This window comes from Canis lupus, chromosome 27 (genome assembly GCF_011100685.1).
Source record: "Canis lupus familiaris isolate Mischka breed German Shepherd chromosome 27, alternate assembly UU_Cfam_GSD_1.0, whole genome shotgun sequence".
Lineage (NCBI taxonomy): Eukaryota > Metazoa > Chordata > Mammalia > Carnivora > Canidae > Canis > Canis lupus.
Genome location: NC_049248.1, coordinates 18,430,961 through 18,452,920, shown reverse-complemented (window position 1 = coordinate 18,452,920; position 21,960 = coordinate 18,430,961). Strand labels below are relative to the sequence as shown.

The following is a 21,960-nucleotide window of genomic DNA, read 5'->3' as shown; positions in this document are numbered from 1 at the left end:
TACATCTTTCATTTAATTTTTAATAGGATACCTGTATTGCTACAGGTAGTAAGTCCAAAATTAGTTGAAAATGAAACTAATTTTCTCCTTAGACAAAGTAAAGGTCAAGAGACTTCTACTTGTAATAGATCCAACTAGCAATATACACAATTGTATATAAACTAGCAATTGGGGGCAGCCCGGGTGGCTCAGCAGTTTAGCACCGCCTTCAGCCCAGGGCCTGATCCTGGAGACCCGAGATCGAGTCCCACATCGGGCTCCCTGCATGGACCCTGCTTCTCCCTCTGCCCCTGTCTCTGCCTCTCCCTCTCTGTGTCTCTCATGAATAAATAAATAAAATCTTTAAAAAAATAAAACATAAACTAGCAATTGTTATACACAATGCTTAATGTACTTTTGCTTATTAATTTTACTACAGAAGGGGAACCTTGTAAGTCCAAATACCCTTAAACACTAATAAGCACACTTGAAACACAGTACTTCAGGTAAATACAGATCCTCATAAAAAGAAAGCACAATGCTGATATTAAGAACATGAATTGTCGATCATTGGCAACTAAGCTGCAAATATGGTGAAAGAAGACTAAGACATTGGTCCCATGACCTAGAAGACTCAAGAGACCTTTGCAGATGTGTGTATCCAAAGAGCCTCCCATTCCCTAGCAGGGCCAACTGGAGCCCTGTCACATATAGACCCTCTTAGGTTCCTCCAACTTCTAAAAAGTGCCCAAATCCTACATCCCCAGGCTCCCTCTGGCCCCAGACACATTTGTAATCCATGGTTCCTTCCATTCCTAAGACTGATAAAGACAAAAGACAACAGTTCTGATGCAGAAGAGCACAGGAGACAAGGTGTAGCTAATTTTTATTTTGACAGGACACTGAGCTAGCTATAGATCTCGTAAGAAAGCAGTGCCCTCCTCCTTCTTCCTATAACAGGAAGATAACAAGATGATCTGAACTAGAAAGGGACATTCCACTTGATCCTGTAATATTCCTAGGATCATACGTGTTAAAATTTTTCACTCGGGATCCCTGGGTGGTGCAGCGGTATGGCGCCTGCCTTTGGCCCAGGGTGCGATCCTGGAGACCCGGGATCGAATCCCACATCGGGCTCCCGGTGCATGGAGCCTGCTTCTCCCTCTGCCTGTGTCTCTGCCTCTCTCTCTCTCTGTGACTATCATAAATAAATAAATTAAAATTAAAAAAAAAAAGAACTGCTTTAAAAAAAAAAAAAAATTTTTCACTCAATTAGGTCTTCCCAGTGAACACCTATTGATTCTGTAAAATGTGAACAAAAGCAGCCTAGTATTTGGACAAAAACAGAAGCCAGACAAAGCACTCTTACTATTCAGATAACTACAATAATGTAAGCACTACTTCTCAATGTTATATGAATCACCTGGAATCTTACTAAGTGCAGATACTGATTTGGGAGATTTGGAGTAGGGGGTAGGACCTGAGATACTTATTTTAAAAATACCTACTTGTTGATACTACTGCTACAATGATGTTAGTAGCAAGACTCTAAGAAGATCTTTTATTACCCAAGTAAGACTGATTAGACTATCTAAGAAGTATCTCATATCGCAAAATGATAAACTAAAAGCACACACACAAAACACATTCATAGACACACACGCGCGCACTCCCAGTGACAACAGAAAATTCTTAAATTTAAAAAAAAATACATGTTGTTAGAAATTCAAATGCAATATTTAGGAGAGTACAGGAGACATTTTCAACATAACATTCCATTTTCCCTCTTTTCCATGGGTCATTTTCCTCTTGTTAAGAAACTACCTGACACACCAGACTTTTCTACCCCAACATCTAAAGTACATAGATTTTATGAAAATGACTTCCTCTTAAGAATTCAAGGGCCAACTCACTCATACATATAAGAACAGAACCTTCTTTGAGAACTCAGATTACTGTCAAGCAAAACATCTGTGTGGTGGATGTGACAAGAGCCGACAGGGTTGCCAACACTGAAAAGTAAAGAGCAGCTTGCTAAATGACAAGATACAGGAAAAGAGGAAGCAATCCATGGATGCTGTATTATCATCATAGAGGACAAGACCATGATCTTCATGTAACATCATCATAGAGGACAAGACCATGATCTTCATGTAACAGAATAAGAAAAGTTCACTGATACGGTTTAGATTCCACATTGCAAACACTATTAAAAAAACTATTCTTTGTCAAGTTTGGGTATTATTATCAAATAGTTACACAATTAACCTAAAAAGGCTATTAAAATACTCCTTCTTCTGGAACGCCTGCGTGGCTCAGCAGTTCAGCATCTGCCTTCGGCTCAGGGAATGATCCCGGGATCCCAGGATCGAGTCCCACATGGGGCTCCCTGCGTGAAGCCTGCTTCTCCCTCTGCCTATGTCTCTGCCTTTCTCTCTCTCTCATGAGTAAATAAATGAAAACTTAAAAAAAAATAAAACACTCCTTTTTCCAACTAAGTATCTGTATGAGGCCAGATAGTCTTCACATGGTTCAACCAAACAATTCATTGCAACAGACTGCAGAATTAGAAATGGAAAACTAGCTGTTAAGACAGGTATTAAAGACATTAGGGCAGCCCGGGTGGCTCAGCGGTTCAGCGCCATCTTCGGCCCAGGGTGTGATCCTGAAGACCCGGGATCGAGTCCCACATCGGGCTCCCTGCATGGAGTCTACTTCTCCCTCTGCCTGTGACTCTGCCTCTCTCTCTCTCTTTCTATCTCTCTCTCTTTCTCTCTCTCTCTGTGTCTCTCATGAAAAAATAAATAAAATCTTAAAAAAAAAATCTTTAAAGACATTAAATATAAAACATCACTTTTCAATTTTTTTTAACTGGAAATGTTATTCTAAACATTAAGAAAAATCCTGTTTAGAGGTGCCTGGCTGGCTCAGGTGTACCAAGCATGTGACCCTTAATCTCAGGGTCATGGGCACTGGAGCCCACTTAAAATAAAAAAAGACAGAAAATAGTGTTACATATAATTGGCTTATTTGTAAATTAATACTTCTAAAGTTCTTGGTCTTAATTTCCATTCCTAGAATAGTGATAAATATAACTCACATAAACTTAACAGCTTTACTGAGATCTAAGTTATATTCAGTATTTAAGAAAGCAAAGAGTTTTTAAAAGCAAAATGTAGGATGCCTGGGTGGCTCGGTGGTTGAGCATCTGCCTTTGGCTCAGGTCGTGATCCCAGGCCCCCCACCCCACCCCACCCCGCAGCATGGAGCCTGCTTCTCCCTCTGCCTGTCTCTGCCTCTCATGAATAAATAAACAAAATACTTTAAAAATAAAAATAAAAAATAAAACAGATTGGAAAGAGCATGTTTCTGAGCTGGAACATTTTTATTTTATTTGAAATGTATTGCTGAATTTGACATTGAATCTGAGGTCCAATGAACAGAAGCCTTATCAGGAATCTTCTTTTCAGTTACTTACAAGGAAATTCATTTGTACTGTGGATTTTCCTTGGTAGCTATGGATACTTTTCTTCTCCTTAATTTCTAGGTTACTGAAATGTCTAACTTTATTTTTTTTAAGATTTTATTTATTTATTCATGAGAGACACACAGAGAGGGAGGCAGAGACAGAGGCAAAGGGAGAAGCAGGCTCCATGCAGGGAGCCCAATGTGGGACTCAGTCCCAGGACCGCGGGATCACACCCTGAGCTGAAGGCAGATGCTCACTTGCTGAGCCATCCAGGTGCCCAAAATGTCTAACTGTAAATGAGCACTGAGAATAGGGGCCTGAAGGTATATGTGTATATAATCTGAATTCAAGTTTAATTTATACTCTTGTCACTCACAAAATTTTTAAGAATTTTTTTTTTAATTTTATTTATTCTTGAGAGACACAGAGAAAGAGGCAGAGACACAGGCAGAGGGGGAAGCAGGTCCCACACAGGGAGCCTGATGTGGGACTCCAGGATCACGCCCTGAGCCAAAAGCAGGCACTTAACCACCGAGCCACCCAGGCATCCCTCAAAAAATTTTAAATATCAGAATTTCCTATGTCACTGATTAGCAAAGTTGCAGAATCTGATTTAGGCCTCCACGTGTCTATTTATATAAAATTAGATGTGCAAGGGATGCCTGAGTGGCTCAGCGGTTGAGTGTCTGCCTTTGGCTCAGGGCATGATCCCAGAGAGTCCCAGGATCGAGTCCCACATCGGGCTCCCTACATGGAGTCTGCTTCTCCCTCTCTCCATGTCTCTCATGAATAAATAAAATCTTTTTTAAATAAATAAATAAATAAATAAATAAACAAACAAACAAATAAACAAATAAATATTAGATCTGCAAAACACGCCCTCCCTTATGCTTTCCCCATTAAACACCTTTCAAGACTTGCAGTTACTTGCTACATGCTCTCCTCTCCTAGGGCGCTGATAACAAATTATAGGGCTAACATAAAACAATACTAAGAGGGCACCTGGGTGGTTCAGTGGTTGAGCGTCTGCCTTTGGTTCAGGTCGTGATCCCAGGGTCCAGGGATCAAGTTTCATATCAAGCTCCCTGCAGAGAGCCTACTTCTCTCCTTCTGCCTATTTTTTTCTGCTTCTCTGTGTCTCCTATGATTAAATAAATAAAATCTTTAAAAAAAAAAAGTTTTACTGCTGAAGTTTGAGGTTCTAGTGACTTGTGCATTTGTGATATAAACACAATTAAGATCTTTAAGTATCATTGGTATTTTTCAAACAAATTTCCATCCTAGTAATCCTCTTTCATAGCTATCAGGAGAACAAAATGTAGTCTATGAAGACTGAAAAACAAGGTGCCCATATCTGCAAGTCAAATTTTCAAGACTAAGCTGCCAAAATAGAACAAGGAAATTTTGTTTGAATACTAAAACTGACATAAACTGGGCGCCTGAGTGGCTCAGTCGGTTGAGCATCTGCCTTTGGCTCAGGTCATGATCGCAGGGTCCCAGGACTGAGTCTGGCATTGGGCTCCTTGCTCAGCAGGGAGTCTGCTTCACCCTCTCCCTATGCCCCATCCCCCCACTTGTGCTCTTCTCTTTCTCAAATAAATGAAATTTTTAGAGAAGGGAAAAAAAAAAAAAAACTTGTTCACAAATCCTACTTCAAATTTATTCTTTTTTTAAAGATTTTGTTTATTTATTCATGAGAGACAGAGAGAGAGAGAGAGGGAGAGAAACAGGCAGAGGGAGAAGCAGGCTCCATGCAGGGAGCCTGGCGTGGGACTTGATCCCAAGTCTCCAGGATCAGGCCCTGGGCTGAAGGCGGCGCTAAACCGCTGGGCCATCCGGGCTGCCCCCTACTTCAAATTTAAATTCACTTAAAAGTTTTACTGTTCTGATTCAATTTATAAATTAATGCAAAACTTTTGAACTTATAAAAAGTAAGTACTAATAAAATATCATTTTAATATGTCTTAGGGACTGGGGTTCTGCACAAAAATTCATTTGGGGAAAAAAATGAAAATTGTTTTTAGATTCTTTATTTCCTCAAGAACAGACCTCAAAATTGTTAAACTACTAGCTGTGAAATGGAGAATAGTTTGACATTAAAAAGTTAGAAACAAACCAAAAAAAAGTTAGAAAACATGGAGCTGTATTATGAAGTAAGTGACAGAAAGGATAAAAAGTGCCATAAACTTAAAGATGTAGTTAGGGGATGCATGGGTGGCTCAGTAGTTGAGCACCTGCCTTCCGCCCAGCATGTGATCCTGGAGTCTCAGGATCAAGTCCTGCATCGGACTCCCTGCATGAAGCCTGCTTCTCTCTCTTCCTCTCTCTGTGTCTCTCGTGAATAAATAAATAAATAAAATCTTAAAAAAAAACAACAACAACAATGTAGTTGGAAGGGGCGTCTGACTGGTTCAGTCCGTGGATCGTGCAACTCTTGACCTGGAGATGCAAATTCAAGCTCCACCTTGAGTGCAGAGATTACTCAAAAATAAAATCTTAAAAATGAAAAGAATATAGTAGGAAAAAGAGGATGATCTAACCACTTCCTTCAGGATTTGGAAGTTACTGATTGAGGTTCCACAAAAGAACCTCCTTAATCTCTGAAGAATCCAAGATGTTTTATTTTTTTCCTTCAATGAAAACCATATCATCTTTATAAAGTCTTAGGTTCATAAGCTTCTATCTGGCTTACTATAAAACAAATAATTCTATAATTCTTATTTTTAAAGAATGGAACATGGTCCTCCACATGTACTGAAGAAAGTGGTATGAGACAAAAGCAAACACAAATTCTACTCATTTATGTTACATTTAACAGGGTCAGAGCAAGCATTATACACTTAGCTTATTAACTCTGTAACTGGTAATAGCTTTTCACAGAAATAAGTATACTGCACTTAGTTTCAAAGTATTTATCAAATTGTAGGTAAACAACATTATACCCACACATCAGGGATTCCTAATCTAATCACAAAACAGGTAAGTTGTTATTTGGTTAACAGATGATATTCTTATCCCTGAAATTGACACTCACTACTAGAATGATTACTCTATGTCTCTCCCATACTTATAATCAAAATTATAATAAGGCTAAAACTCAAAAGAGTGCCAAGCATTTCAGACAAGCCTGTATTCTTGAAAAGTGTGAAGCTGTATACCTGATATTATATGGATAATATACAACTTTAAGAGTGAAACTCTACTGTTCCTCACCTCCATTTGTTGGACTGGACTGTAATTTTGTGCCCTGCTCCTTATTTTAGACATTGACAATGGGACTGAAAGCCAAAACTAAACCAGTTACAAGAAACAGGCACTTCAAGAAAATTATAAACTGCCTACCTGTTATATTTTATGGCTTTCTCTCAAGGAAAAAAATAAAAGTATCATGTAACTTAACAAAATTTGCATCACAAAAGTAAGATACTCTAAACCTCAGCTCCTATTTTTTATCATAACAGCTAACACTTACTGAATGTATTTCCCAAAAATAGCTACACCATATACACTGTCCCACATCTTTTTCTTACAAGAGGGCATCAAGGTGCTGGAGGGTCATTATTACTATCCCCTTGAATCTCAACAAGCCTGAAACTACTGCAAAAGTGACACTGCTAGATTTACAAGACGAGGTCATAAAAGGCAATAGCACAGCTTCAACCTAACTTTGGGACACACAGCTTGGGAGACCAGGACTACCAAGGAAAAACCAGAACTACCACAGCTTCAGAAACTTCCCTAGCTACCATGCAGAAAAGATCTTGTGAAAAGTACACAGAGCTAGAGAAAGATGCCAGGGAGTCTTAGCTGTATCAGTTTTCATAGTCCAGGCACCACGCATGTGACAGACCTGTGAGTGGTTAAGGGAGTTTTCTGGTGATGAGAGTCCCTAACCTTTTCTAAACTGTTCACTTGTAGTTCTAAACTGACACTAAATGGAGCAAGAATGACCTACCCCTACCCAGCCCTGCTCAGATCTTAGATCTGTAAGCAAAATAATTGTTTAAAACCATTAATGTAAAAAATAAAAAAATAAAAAAAATAAAACCATTAATGTTGGAGTTGGTTGTCATGCAGCCATAGTAACTGAAAGCATGCTTGACATGTATTAACTCATTTAATCAAAAAAGTTGATTAAACCACATGAGGTAGGTACTATCAGTACCCTCATCTTAACAGATAAAAGAGACTGAAATATAGAAATTATATGACTTGCCCAAAGTCACACAAATACAAAACACAAATGCCAAACAACTCAGCAGACACATTTATACATAGGAAATATTTGAGCAAATCAGATTTGAGAAATACTGAAATACAGCCTGTATCACGTCAAAGTAACTGACAGGTTCACTTGGTGTGCACATACAAAAAGTTGTTTCTTTGTTTTTGTACATCTATAACATTCATAACACAAAAGATATTTAACATTCATATATAATTTGATTAATTTAGGCAGACAGAATCACTTCTCAGCCTTTTGGCTAAGATCAAGTGTTTTTAGGCAGATAGATAGTTTTGCTAACAAGTTTCCTGGGGTGCCTGGGTGGCTCAGTTAAGCGTTCCACTCTTGATTTCAGCTCAGGTTACAATCTAAGGCTTGTGAGATCAAGCTTGGCATCTGGTTCCATGCTGGATATGGATCTTAAGATTCTCCCTCTCCCCTTCCCTCTGCCCCTCCTCTTTCTTTAAAAAAAAAAAAAAAAAAAAAATTCCTACAAGCCAATTAGCTTTATAAAAAAAATAATTCAAGGTCATAGAAAGCAACACTATCCTCAAGTAGAACTTGTCCCAAATTTAGAACTTAAGCCACTAAAACAGATAGAAGCCTACAATGTCAACATAAAATCCAACTCCAAATATTCATTTGTCTAGGGATAAAGGGGCAGAGACTTTGGCTTTTCTTTATCAAGAACAAATAGTAAATGATGAAACTGATTTTAAATGGGATTAAAGAATTTAGATCACATCAGATTTCAGTAAGGCCACCTGGTTTTGCCTTCCAAACTGCTATGGTATTGCAGGCTTTTAGGTCTTTAAACTCAGAAGCAATTAGAAAAAACAAGTTAAAAATGAAAAAAAAAAGTAAAAGTCCTTATTTTATTTTTTTTTTAAGATTTTATTTATTTATTCATGAGAGACAGAGAGAGAGAGAAAGGCAGAGACACAGGCAGAGGGAGAAGCAGGCTCCATGCAGGGAGCCTGACGTGGGACTCGATCCCCGGTCTCCAGGATCACGCCCCGGGCTGAAGGCGGCACTAAACTGCGGAGCCACCCGGGCTGCCCAAAGTGCTTGTTTGATTACATGCATTATATATCTCAAGTCACATATTCTTAAGGCCTTCCCTACTCCCCTAAGGTAGAAAGAATTCTGCTTCCTTCTGATCTGATTGATTGTACTATGAATCACCTGTAAGCCTCTCATTTAGAGTAAACTCCTAAACCTAAGCAGTATAGTGCCTTGCACACAGTAAATGCTCACATACTTTTAGTGACAAATTTAAGTAGCATTTTTAAGGCAAGTAAAATATATGGCTTTGTCATACTGAAATAATCATAAAAATTAATTGGAGGCACACTAAAAATCATTAGCCAAAACCAAGATATTATTATTACTATTGTTACTGTAATTACAAGCTATTATCACTGTAATTTAAAAAGCTAAAATGGGTTTTTCTAATCAAGAAAAAGACTACTTTCCATCCCTACAATTATTTCTCTGAATAAAAACAAAAGATTTTTTCCCCAAGACCCAGCAGCATTCACTAAATTGGTCAAAAGGGACTTTATGCAACAATGATGAAATATAGCCTATGGAAAACAAGTAGGCTGCATTCTTACATGCACATCATTTGAAATTTGCTTCTCATTTCTAGTCTATTGCTCTTTAAGATTACTCCACCCACATTTTTCTCGCAGTTTAAGACCAGCTCAGCAAGCAATTACGTTCAAAAAGACTGTAATACTAAAAACATTCTATTTCAATGTAATTACATTATATAAGGAGTTAGCTTTTACCTTTTTTTTAATCTTTTACCTTCAAAAAGATTTCCAGGAAAATGCCTATATGCCAAGAAAGTTATGTAAAAAAAATCTGCTATGAAGAATAACACTCATTTTATACAGAAGCAATCACATTTGTTTTTTTTTAAGTTGGTGTAAAAGCATAAAAATAATTTTATCAGATGATTTCATACACACATTTCTGGCAAAAATGCCTACAGAACTCCTAAACACCTCAAAAGACATGTTCAAATGACTGTCAACATAAATGTAAAGCACTAAAAAATCTACTGCTGACTCATCCATTCTTGGTACTTTGACAAATACTTATAAAAAGTAATGACAAAAATTTTATAATTTAGAAATAAAATAGCAGGGACGCCTGGGTGGCTCAGCGATGGAGCATCTGCCTTTGGCTCAGGGCGTGATCCTGGAGTCCTGGGATAGAGTCCCACAGCAGGCTCCCTGCATGGAGCCTGCTTCTCCCTCTGCCTATGTCTCTGCCTCTCTCTATGTCTCTCTCATGAATAAAAAAATCTTTAAAAGAAAAAAAAAAAAAAGAAAGAAAGAAAATGCTACTAAAGACTCTATTCCCCGGAAGACTGAGTAACTACAACACTTAAAAATCAACTTTTATACTTCATAGCCTTCAAAGGAATCTAGGCTATATTATAATTACCAATGAAAATCAGGCCCAGAAATGTAAATGAATTCAAGCTCCTAAGTTATTCTTTGTAAGAGAGGCTGAAATTTAAACTAGCCACTGACTTAATACTATTTTAATTAAACTCCCCCAGTCAAGGCTGGTTACAAGAGTCATACAGGCAGCATAAGAGCTTAAAGCACATCCGCCAGGACTGCCTACATTCTCCAGGAGCTATGCAACTCTGGGTAAGTTCTAATGTCTGCTTTCCTCGCTTCATCAGTTGTTTGTGAGGATGCAATGAATTGAACTTCATAAAATCCTTCCAATAAGCTCATGAGTCTCAGATTCATAAGCAAAGCACACACAATAGTTTTCACCTAAAATAGTATGTAAATTTATTTCTTTGTTCGGAAACAAAATATTAGTTGGGGATGTCTGCTTTTTAAATTACTCAAAAACCACAACTTTTTTCAAATACTGTTTCTAACTATGCTGTTAAAAAGAATTGGGAGAAGGGGTACCCAGTGGCTCTGTTACAAGAACACAAGACTCTTGATCCTGGAGGTTGTGAGTCTGAGCCCCACATTGGGTATAGAGATTACTTAAATGAGTAAATACACGGAAAAAAAAAAAAAGAAGAAGAAGAATTGAGGGAATGTATGAGGCACAGAATGGTTCTCCTTGTTTCATACAGTCATGATAGTGAGAAAGAAGAAATATGTATCAGGTACATCTACATTCAGCTGAATTCAACAAATTATTGAATTCTGAACATAGGCAGTGCAATAGGTGAATACAGCTGGTAAGCAATGCAAGTATAAAAAATAAACGGAGGGCAGCCCAAGTGGCTCAGCAGTTTGGTGCCACCTTTGGCCCAGGGCGTGATCCTGGAGACCCAGGATCGAGTCCGCATCGGGCTCCCTGCATGGAGCCTGCTTCTCCCTCTGCCTGTGTCTCTACCTCTCTGCCTCTCATGAATAAATAAATAAAATATTTAAATAAATAAATAAATAAAACCAGACTTTAATCCTTACAAATGTTATAGCCTAGAAAAAACAAACACAAACGGGTATTTTTTTTTTAAAGATTTTATTTATTTATTCATGATAGTCACAGAGAGAGAGAGAGAGAGAGAGGCAGAGACACAGGCAGAGGGAGAAGCAGGCTCCATGCACCGGGAGCCCGATGTGGGATTTGATCCTGGGTCTCCAGGATCGCGCCCTGGGCCAAAGGCAGGCGCCAAACCGCTGCGCCACCCAGGGATCCCACAAACAGGTATTTTAATACAATACCATAAATTATGGTGATTTTTGAAAGCAGAAGAACCTATCTAAACTATGTTTGAGATCCTGGCTATAACAAAGCCATGCTTGCAATACTCTGGGTTTGTCGAAAGGATAAAATCGAAAGCATTTGCCAAGTCTACTTCAGAATCATCACATTTGAGCTCCAAATTGTATCATTTAAATTCTCACTTTTAAGAAAAAAAACAACTAATCTGAAGTTCAGAGAAATAAAATGATTTGCAAGCCGTCTCCAGTAAAGCCAGTACTACAATATCATTCATTCTCACCCAAGTTTTCCTTCCACATCTATATGCATGAGAATGGAAGCATAAATGACTCTATGAATTAAATATAGCCCTGGGGGAAGCCTGGGAGGCTTAGCAGGTTAAGCGTCTGCCTTCAGCTCAGGTCATATCTCAAGGGTTCAGGATCCAGCCCAACACTGGGCTCCCTGCTCAGCAGGAAGCCTGCTTCTCCCTCTCCCTCTGCATTCCCCCTATTTGTGCTCTCTGACTCTATCTCTGTCAAATAAATAAATAAACAAATATATTTTTAAATAAATAAATACAACCCTAGGCCCTCTACATATTCCATCTCATTTAATCACAATACTAAAATATCCTATTTTACAGGTAAGGAAGCAAATTTTGAGAAGTAAATTGTAACTCCTAAGTTAAGGTTCATGCTCCTTCACTACCCAACTTTTCCTTGAGTTATTTCAGTGATGGATGTGTCTGGAAAAATAAGCAAGCTATTGTTCCAATGAAATCCTCAAGAAAAAAAACATTTTACTCAAAAATAATAACATAATATTTTTCTTATAAGCTATCCAGGAAATTAGTTTTTCTTTCCTTTGATTTAGTTTCCCAAGCATGACTTTTTCCCCAACTTCTACCCTAGCTCTAGTCTCTTCATTTCACACCTGTACTATTCCTACCACTTCCTAATTGGTCTCGCAGCTCCCATAATTTCCTCTCTACCTTTGCCACGTTTTCCTATAACACAGGAGATTCATCATTCATCCAAAATACATTTAAGAATACCTAAGGGGTGCCTGGTTGGCTCTGTAGGTAGAGAATGCAATCTTGATCTTGGGGTTGTAAATCTGAAACCCACACTGGGTGTAGAGATTACTGAAAAAATGTTAAAAGAAAAAAGAATCCCTAAAATAAGTATCAAGCACTGTGCCAGGTGCTGTGGATAGAACAATGATCAAAAGAGACAGGATTCCTATTCTCAAGGAGCATATATTCTAGCAGGAAAGAGAAACAGTAAATACTCAAACTGTAACAAGGGCAACAAAAAACTTGGGAGTGCTAGCAATGTGCCTCAACAAAGAATCAGGAATAGTCAGCCCGTGAAAATGTTTGATAAAACCTGAATGTGATTAGGAGTTACAAAGACAGAAGTTGGGGAGCAGCAAAAGAATCTGATTCACAAATCCACACTGACAAAATGCCTACATTTGTGTTGGCATAAGAAATCCCACTTTAGCCATTCTTATTTTCCAGTTCCAATGTGAATCCTCTGACCTAGAAAGAAGTCTCCTGAATATGGTAGGCTCTTTCCTATGCTTCATTTAGACTTTCTAAAAATTTCCCATCACTCACCTAACACTAAAATCCAGTACCCTCCCACCAAAATTTTAACCACTGACTACAATATTTGCCAGTTTTTATTTTAATGTAATATACTGTGTCACAAACACTTTACAGAAAAACTAGAAAACAACGGAACCATCTTTTTTAGTCTTGTCATTAAAAACGAAGTATCTGAGGGCACGTGGCTGGCTCAGTCTGTAGAGCATGCGACTCTTCATCTCACGGTAGTGAGGTTCAAGCCCCACATTGGGCATGGAGCCTATTTAAAAAATAAAAATAAAACTGAGGAGGCATCATCACATTTCTTTCTTATCAGTAGAAAGAGCACCAAATTTTTTTTTAAAGATTTTATTTTATTTATTCATAGAGACAGAGAGAGAGAGAGGCAGAGACACAGGCAGAGGGAGAAGCAGGCACCACACAGAGAGCCTGACGTGGGACTCGATCCCAGGTCTCCAGGATCACACCCTGGGCTGCAGGCGGTGCTAAACCGCTGCGCTACCGGGACTGCCCAAAAGAGCACCAAATTAAGCATCAGAGTAAATGCTCAAAATGTGATTTTTTTTAAACATCCATACATCCCTCTGATCTCCTCTGATGCCCAAAATTGTCCATTTAGTTCCAAGACCAACATAACCGTGATTTGCACAAATGCATGCTAACAGTCATAAAAATGAACTCGACATGTGAGTAGATCACTGCAAGTCCATTACCAGTACTAGAAAATAAACTCCGAAGAGTTTTACTAATAGGTCAGTAGCTCACTTATATATTAAAAACTATTATGTGACCTTTTAGGTCGACCACTGAATAGATTATATATGTTAAAGGAAAGCTGATTAAAATGTAGATTTTGCAATGAAATATTTGGCCTGGCATATCCTTTTGCAAGTCTCTGTGGCACTCATTTACAGATACTTGCCACACAATTACCAGTTGGTCTAGTACTTTTTGGCATTCAGATCTGATACTGCTTCATTACAACAAAAGATCATTACCGGCTATTTCTAGCTCATTTGTGCAATTTGTCTCCCCAACTCATGAGGTCAGGGGGCTTTGTTTTACTCACTACTCTGTACCCTGTACCTAGAATACCACCTGGCACATAACAGAGGGATTCTATGTATACCCGTGGGCTAAATACCTATCACACAGTAAACATTTAAAATAGACTGTGTGCCAAATACTCTACATGTAATCCCCTTAACAATCTTATAGGATAGTTAACTATTATTGTCCCTTCTTTACAGAAGAGAAACCTGAACAGTAAGATGGTAAATAAATAACTGTCCCATAGTCACCCAGTTTAAGTGAAAACCAGAATTCAAACCACACATTCTGACTCAAATCACAGTCTTAAACCACTATTCTCCCTATACCTTCTCCCTCCTTAACTTCAAAATTTCCATTTAACTTTGATAAAATGTTATGCATTTTTATACAGTAAATGCTTCTTAACAATTATTTAGGGGGAAAAAAAACCTCTGGTGACTATCCATTTCAGACTTTCCATACTCACACTCATTTAAAAAATGTTTTTTACAGACATTAACAATTTCAGAATTGTCCTATCATTTTTGTTGGTAGAATTGTCCACAATCAGTTAGTTAATAAACAATTATTATGTATCTCTGGATCTCCTCTAAATTGGTAGTTTTTGTTTTATTCTAAGGTTTTACTTAATCATTTATATGAGAGAGAAGAGGGCACACGTGCGCAAGCCACGGGAGGGACAGAGAAGGAGAGAGAGAATATCATGCAGACTCCATACTTAGTGCTGAGCCCCATACAGGGCTCGATGCCACAACCCTGAAATCATGACCTGAGGAGAAACCAAGTCAGACTTTTAACCAACTGAGCCAACCAGGTGCCCCTTGTTCTTTTTGTTTTTTAAGGTAAACTCTACTCCTAACATGAGGCTTGAACTCATGACCCTGAGATCAAAAATCATATACTCTACCAGCTGACCAGCCAGGTGCCCCCAAACTAGTAGCTCTTAGACCAAATTCCTTTGAAAATCTGCTAGAAGTTGTCAACATCTTCTCAGAGAAATCACATAAAATTTTGCATAGGATCTCACTGGCTTTACTGGAGTACACTGACCCAATGACTAAACTTAGCAATATCAAATACAATGATCCAACCAAAGGCACTAAATCCTGGCCTTCAGTTTATAGTTCCCTTTATTTATATAAATTGTATTGTTATTTCAATTTAATGCTAATAATTAATTACTCACCATATCCAAGGTACTGTATTTAGACACTATAAAGATCTAAATGAGCTAAAACTGTTTCTGCTCTCAAAAACACCACTGTACAACAAAATGGATAAAGCAAGCATTCAAATAACATGGATTCTTCAGAAAGTTCACAGGACTCTACCAGAAATTCTTTTGCACTTTAGAACACCTTCATGGTAAAATCTAACCTTTTTACGTAGTTAGGGAACCAAGGCTCAAAGATATTACTTAAAATCATAATACAGGTAGCAAGACCAAGATCTAAATTGTGACCTTTGACTCAGATACACACTCTTTATACGAGCATTCTATTTTTTTTATACAAGCATTCTATATCCCACCACCTAGAATAAAGCCATAAGCAGGAAGGAAAAAAATACATCTATAGGAATTAAATGGAAAAAGAAATTAAAGCCAGAATTCGTTGTGGCATTTTGATGGGCCTTAAGTGAACAAAATCTGAAGTAATTATTGTGTAACAGGGAATAAATGAAAAAAGAAAATAGGAAAAACTTACCTGCTACATGAAAACGTAGGAAGAAGAAAAAATAAGTATATTTAGGTCATAAAATGACTTTGTGGCTTCTTCTGCCACTTGCTCTGAGGGGAAATAGCTGCTATGTCATGAGGATACACAGATTCTGACTTGGTGAGTAACTGAAGCATCCTGCCAAGAGCTACAATAAGTAAGCCATCTTGGAAACACATGTCTAGCCCCAGTCAAATCTTCAGATGACTGCAGTGCTGGCCAACCTTTTCACTACAATCTCATGAAACTCTGAGCCAGAACCACCCAGCTAAGCCTATCCACTTCTAACTCTCAGAAACCACTGTGTGATAACAAATGTCTGTTCCTTTAAAAGTTGCTAAATTTGAAAGAAATTTGCTACACAGCAATAAATAATAGCTAATACAACTGGCAAGGTGTAAAATTTGACTCTGTTTATATAAGACTCAATAAAGTCTTGTGCTAGGAACATACACCTTGGAATTAAAAGTCTCACAGCAATACGCAAGATGGATGAAGCGGAAAGCATTTTTCTCTTCCCGTCTTCCACAATATTCAATAGAGTCCTGCACATAGTAAATACCTGTTTGGTTAGCAAATCAACTTACAGGATTCTCTGACTCAACATGGTAGCCTTAACTTTTCTTAAAAGTAAAATGACCCCCTAGAATCTCTCCATAAATTCAGTCCTGAAGTCTGTAGTTTTTTCATGATTTGTTTCATGCACAGAACCATGCCTTACTTAACTGGGAGTTACAGGTTATCAAAGAAAACGGAGACCTACTAAAAAGCTCTTTTCCCTAAACTTAATCAAAATAAAAGGTCATTGAAAAGAATGACTTTAGAGACTATGGACAGCTGCTTCAGAGTTGAAGAGGTAAATACTGAAAGGAGTTTATCATAAAGTATGAGCAAAAATTACTTTACATAAAAGTATTGCATTGCCTCAACCATAGAGATCCTTAATAAATCTTGATGATAACTTCAGCAAGCAGCCTTCTGGTATGAACAGGACTTAAAAATTTAGACTCCAAATTGGAAGATCTTCCCAGTCATACCACTGAGAATTTGGGCAATATAAGCCCATTTTCCCAGCATCAGAGCAATGTCAGTTACACCTCAAAGTTTGCAACCCCCTAAGATTGGGATTACAAATCTTGATCCACAAAATGATAAGGGCCTGTGGCCTTTCCTGATCACTAAGTTTCATACTTTTATGTCTTTCCCTATTACCCCCATCCTTACACATGCACTTTTCACTTGGCATGGACTTACCCAGAAAGGTGGTAAAAGTGGCTGATGGTGGTCTTGGCTTTTCAAAACAAGTTATGGCTTCTATTCTATCTAGTTGGAGGGGGAAGGGGGAACACACATATACATATATATGTGTGTGTGTGTATAATACATTGTTATATATGTGTATATACATGTATATATTATATATAAATGACATATATAATTTCTTTTTGTAGTTGTTTCATTCATATATTTGTTTGTTGTTTTATTCATATATATGTATACATGTATATATATATGAATGAAACAACTACAAAAGAAATTATCAATTCACTTACACAGAAAAGGTAATACTTCCAGTGTATAATTTGATTCAATAGCTAGAATTTGTGAACTTAAAAACTTTCAGAAGTATTTTAAATTCTAAAATTCTATTTAAAAGTTCGTCTCTGTAAATAAATAAAAATTTAAAAAAAAAAAAATTTAAAAAAAGGGATCCCTGGGTGGCGCAGCGGTTTGGCGCCTGCCCTTGGCCCAGGGCGCGATCCTGAAGACCCGGGATCGAATCCCACATCGGGCTCCCAGTGCATGGAGCCTGCTTCTCCCTCTGCCTGTGTCTCTGCCTCTCTCTCTTTCTCTCTCTGTGACTATCATAAATAAATAAAAATTTAAAAAAAAAAAAAAAAAAAAAAATTTAAAAGTTCGTCTCTGAAATTAACTTAAAAGATGGTAATTATTTTTTTAAAGTGATAATTTTTTAAAAAATACTTAAGCTTAGGTTTGAAGTAAAAGAAAAACTAGTTCATAGTGGTCTCAAACAGCTAAATATTCCCCTAAAGAAAATAAATTCGATATCAACATTAAGGTTTTCTAACTTTACCAAAATAAACACACTAATATGCTTATTCTGGTTTTGAATAACTTTCTCATGGGGAAAATAATCAATGTTTTTGTAGCAATTGTCATTTATTCATTTTATAAATCAGTCATTTTTCACCACACAACATTTCCACTAGATGTTTATAAACTGACACCTTGGATCTGAGCTTTAAATATCTAAGTCTTTATATCTAAATGTTTCTTAAAAAGAAGCACTTACAATTAAAAATACTTAAGATAGTTCAACAAATTCCAAGGTATGTTAAACTCAAAAGTATGATCTAATTTCAAAGTAAGAGAAAAATTGAACAGGTATTCTAGAACAGTAAATTTTAATAATAAAATTATTTTTATAGGAATGCCCAAATTTTTTAAAAGCACTTTAAAATCACGATATCCTTACATCAGTTACAAAAGTAATTATGGCCTCCTACCATGAAATCAATTTATAAAATCTACATAGATTAATGTAATCTGCAGAACAGTTCCTAAGAACTATGAATCCTTTCCAAATTTAAAAGGACCCTTAAGGGCAGCCCGGGTAGTTCGGCAGCTTAGCGCCGCCTTCCGCCCAGGGCGTGATCCTGGAGACGGGGGATCGAGTCCCACATGGGGCTCCCAGCGTGGAGCCTGCTTCTCCCTCTGCCTGTGTCTCTGCCTCTCTCTGTGACTCTCATGAATAAATAAATAAAAATCTTTAAAAATAAAAAAAAAAAAGGACACTTAAGGAAAAAAAAACTTAAAGGCAACAAGGGGGCATTTAAGAATGAAGATTAAGACTACCGTATCCAGTTTCACTAGCAAAACCTTTTCGTACAAGTGATAATCTTTCACTCTGAAACAGTAAAAAGATTACAATATTTTGCACTCTCTAATGTTTAAGCATTAAGAAAAGCAAGTATGTTTGATTATGAAGCTTTAACCTTATTTGGACTTGTGGCACTAATATCTTAGTCCTTACTCTGAAATATGATGTAAAAATTAGATATTCCAGTGATTATCTTATAAATATGAAATGAAGCCAAAACTCCACTTCCTGAAATATTACTTGACCAATAATAGTTCATCTCCTAAATGGATGTAGCAAATAGTAACTTAAAAAAAAAAAAAAAAAATCCTGGCACATACAGCTTGTTATTTGAGTTGAGTATTCTAACTCTTGTGAAGTGGAAGTAGGAGGCTTGAGAACCTTTGTTCGGATCCAGCTCTTCCACTCCATACTTACTTTTTGAGTAAGACAATTTGCTTCACCTGTTAAATGGAAGTCAAAGTAATTCCTATCTTGCACCAGAATTGTGAGAATGAATAGAGACATTTAAATTGTGCAGTGCTAAACCTGTGTGTGCCCACACACGCTGGATAAATGGAAGAACTGTGCTAGATGTTAACTGTATAAACTGATGTCAACTTTCAAATATCTGCTGGTACCAATGGACGAGGATATACTAAAATGATAAATAACATATGCTTCATTGTGTGGGTCACATCAATTTTTAATCATCTTAAAGATTCTCCTTCCTGCCATACCTACATAGTTCAGCACAGTCTCTCTAGGGTTTGTACAGTCTACTTTACTCCATCCATCCATCCAAGGTATTTTCTTCTCTAAAGTAAATGTCGAACTGAATCTAGTGCTATATTTTCACGTTTTTTAGAGTTTTGTATTCCTTGTAACATTAACGATAAACCAAAGTGTTCGTTTTATTAGTTACCAATCCGAATTCCTAAAACCTCAGAATACTTAAACTTTTAAAGACCAATCAATACCGATGGTTAAAAATCCTACTGTTCATCAAAACATCAAAACATTAATAGATGGTCAAAATAAAGGCCAGGAGCAGTATAATAGGCATGACATGGTTGTCTCTGTGTTTAAAAAAAAAAAAAGTACATTAAAAACCAATTAGTTAAAATAGGAAGTTTTCCAAAGTGATGAGAAGTAATAACTGAAACACACTAATGCAATAAACTGTAATGTCTCCAAAACATGAAGCGTATTTTCGACTGTATTCATGTTATTTTTTTTTTTTTTTTTAATTTTTATTTACTTATGATAGGCACACAGTGAGAGAGAGAGGCAGAGACACAGGCAGAGGGAGAAGCAGGCTCCATGCACCGGGAGCCCGACGTGGGATTCGATCCTGAATCTTCAGGATCGCGCCCTGGGCCAAAGGCAGGGGCCAAACCGCTGCGCCACCAGGGGATCCCTATTCATATTATTTCTAACAAGCTTTAGAAAAAGGCTACTTATTTCTTCAGAGATCTCTCCGATCCACGACTTTAATATCACCGTCTAAAAAATCATGACATTCCTGTTAAAGATTCTAAACCACATACCAATATGGTGTGCCTTCCGGGCTGTACCTCATTACGATTCCCAATTCTTTGATCCCCTCACATCATCTTAAAGGACATCAATCCATTATTCTCGTCTACAATTCCTACAAGTGTTTCTAAACTTTCTCCCCACGTTTAGTCACAAAGCAAAATACAAGTTAGCAAAATCACTTTGGAGAGCGTATATAATGACTACACGTGAGAAATTGTAGAAGCACTGACCAAATTACAAAAGGCCAGTCGTTTTCCTTCTAAGTGGCGAAAAGTGATAGTGGGGGGTGGGGGGGGGGGGGGGTCTCCTCCCTGAACAAGGAAGTTCTGTTAAATCCAGGCGAGACCAGCCATGTTGGAAAACACTTGTCAATTACAGTTCTGACAAGTGTTCGCGAACACCGGTGGGGCCGAGCGAACCCTGTGTACCGGGGTGTGAGCATCGAGGCCCTCGGGAGCTCCGCCAGGGGATCGGGGCCTACTTTGAGGGCTGTTTCGGAGTTGGCGCTGTCCGTAGGTCCGTCCGGAGCGCAGAGCCGAGGGGGGAAAGAGGGCGGGGAAAGGAGAGTTGGGGGGGGCCGGTCGGAGAGTTGCGGGCGGCCATCCGCGGCGAGAGGGGCGCGGCGGGCAGGAGAGATTTCCGAGTTGGGAGCCGGGGGGAGGGGCCGCGGATCTGGGGCGCAGGGGGACCTCAGTTTAAGAAAAAAAAAAAAAAAAAAGAAAGTCCCCTCGTGCCCCCCTCGAGAGGCGCACGAGCGCAGAAAGGAGAAGGGAAGGGGACACCCTCCCGGGCACTGACCTGTCCTCCGAGTCCATGCGGCTCAGGGGTTCCCCGTCCGACGACATCTCCAAGCTGCCTCGCCGGCCCCCGGAGGTCGCGCTGCTTCCGCCGCCCCCGGTCCCGTAACCCTCGTCGCCGCCGCTGGAGACGACGCTGCTGCTGCTGCTGCCGCCCCCGCCGCCGCCCTGGCTGCCCCGGGGTCCCTTGGGCTCCTCCAGGCCCTCCTTGCCGTCCCCATCCCCGCTGCTGCTGCTGGCGGCGCCGGGGCTCAGCGAGCGCGTCTCGTCGCTGCTGCTCCCGCCGCTGCTGCTGCCCACCAGGCTCTCGGCGCTGCTCTCCTCCTCGCCCCCGCCGCTGCTGCTGCTCTCGTCCTCCTCCTCCTCGTCCTCCTCCTCGTCCTCGTCCTCGCCGGCCTGGCTGGCGCTCTCGGGGCTCGGCTCCGACATCGTCTCCGCCTCGCCGCCCCCCACTCCGCCGCCGCCGCCGCCGCCGCCGCCCCCGCCGCCGCCGTTCAGCAGCAGCGCCGCCACCGCCTCGGCCTCGGCCTCCTCCTCCTCCTCCTCCTCTTCCTCCTCCTCCTCGGGGGGCTCAGCCCGGCCCCGCGCCGCCGGGCCGGGGCTGCCGGGGGGCAGAGGGCTCAGGCGAGAGAGCTCCTCCAGGTCGGCCATGTCGGTGATAGCGGCGGCCATGGCGGCGCCTGCTCCTCCTCCTCCTCCTCCTCCCCGCCGCCGCCTCCCTCTCCTGACTCTAGCTCCCTCGCTCGCCCCCTCCCAAACGCCCAAAACTCCGCCGCCGCCGCCGCCGCCGCAGAGCAGGAGGAGGGCCCGCGAGCTGCGTCAGCCTGCACACGCGCTACGGAGCCCGCGCGGGGACAGGCGCGCCGCTGCGCGCACTCACGCGGACACGGCTGCGCGCCTGCGCGGAGGCCCGAGGTGGCGCCGCCCCCGGCCGCCCCGCCCCGCCCCCGCCCCGCCCCGCCCCGCCCCCCCGCCGAGGGCTCAG

The 21,960-nt window shown here is 39.8% G+C and overlaps 1 protein-coding gene across 6 annotated transcripts in view; it reads right to left on the bottom strand.

Annotated features, from left to right (window-relative positions):
- Window positions 1-21,738, bottom strand: part of AEBP2 (AE binding protein 2) — a 95,398-nt gene extending 73,660 nt beyond the window's left edge. For 3 of the 6 annotated variants that reach the window (XR_005379920.1, XM_038576966.1, XM_038576965.1), the window contains exon 1: window positions 20,977-21,738. Coding sequence is in view for 5 of the 6 variants with exons in the window: in XM_038576966.1 (XP_038432894.1) it covers window positions 20,977-21,647 (671 nt within the window). In the remaining variant the exon portion in view is untranslated. The remainder of the gene's footprint in view (window positions 1-20,976) is intronic. The other 3 variants (XM_038576968.1, XM_038576969.1, XM_038576967.1) reach the window with 2 other exon arrangements.
- Between the last annotated feature and the right edge of the window lie 222 nt (window positions 21,739-21,960).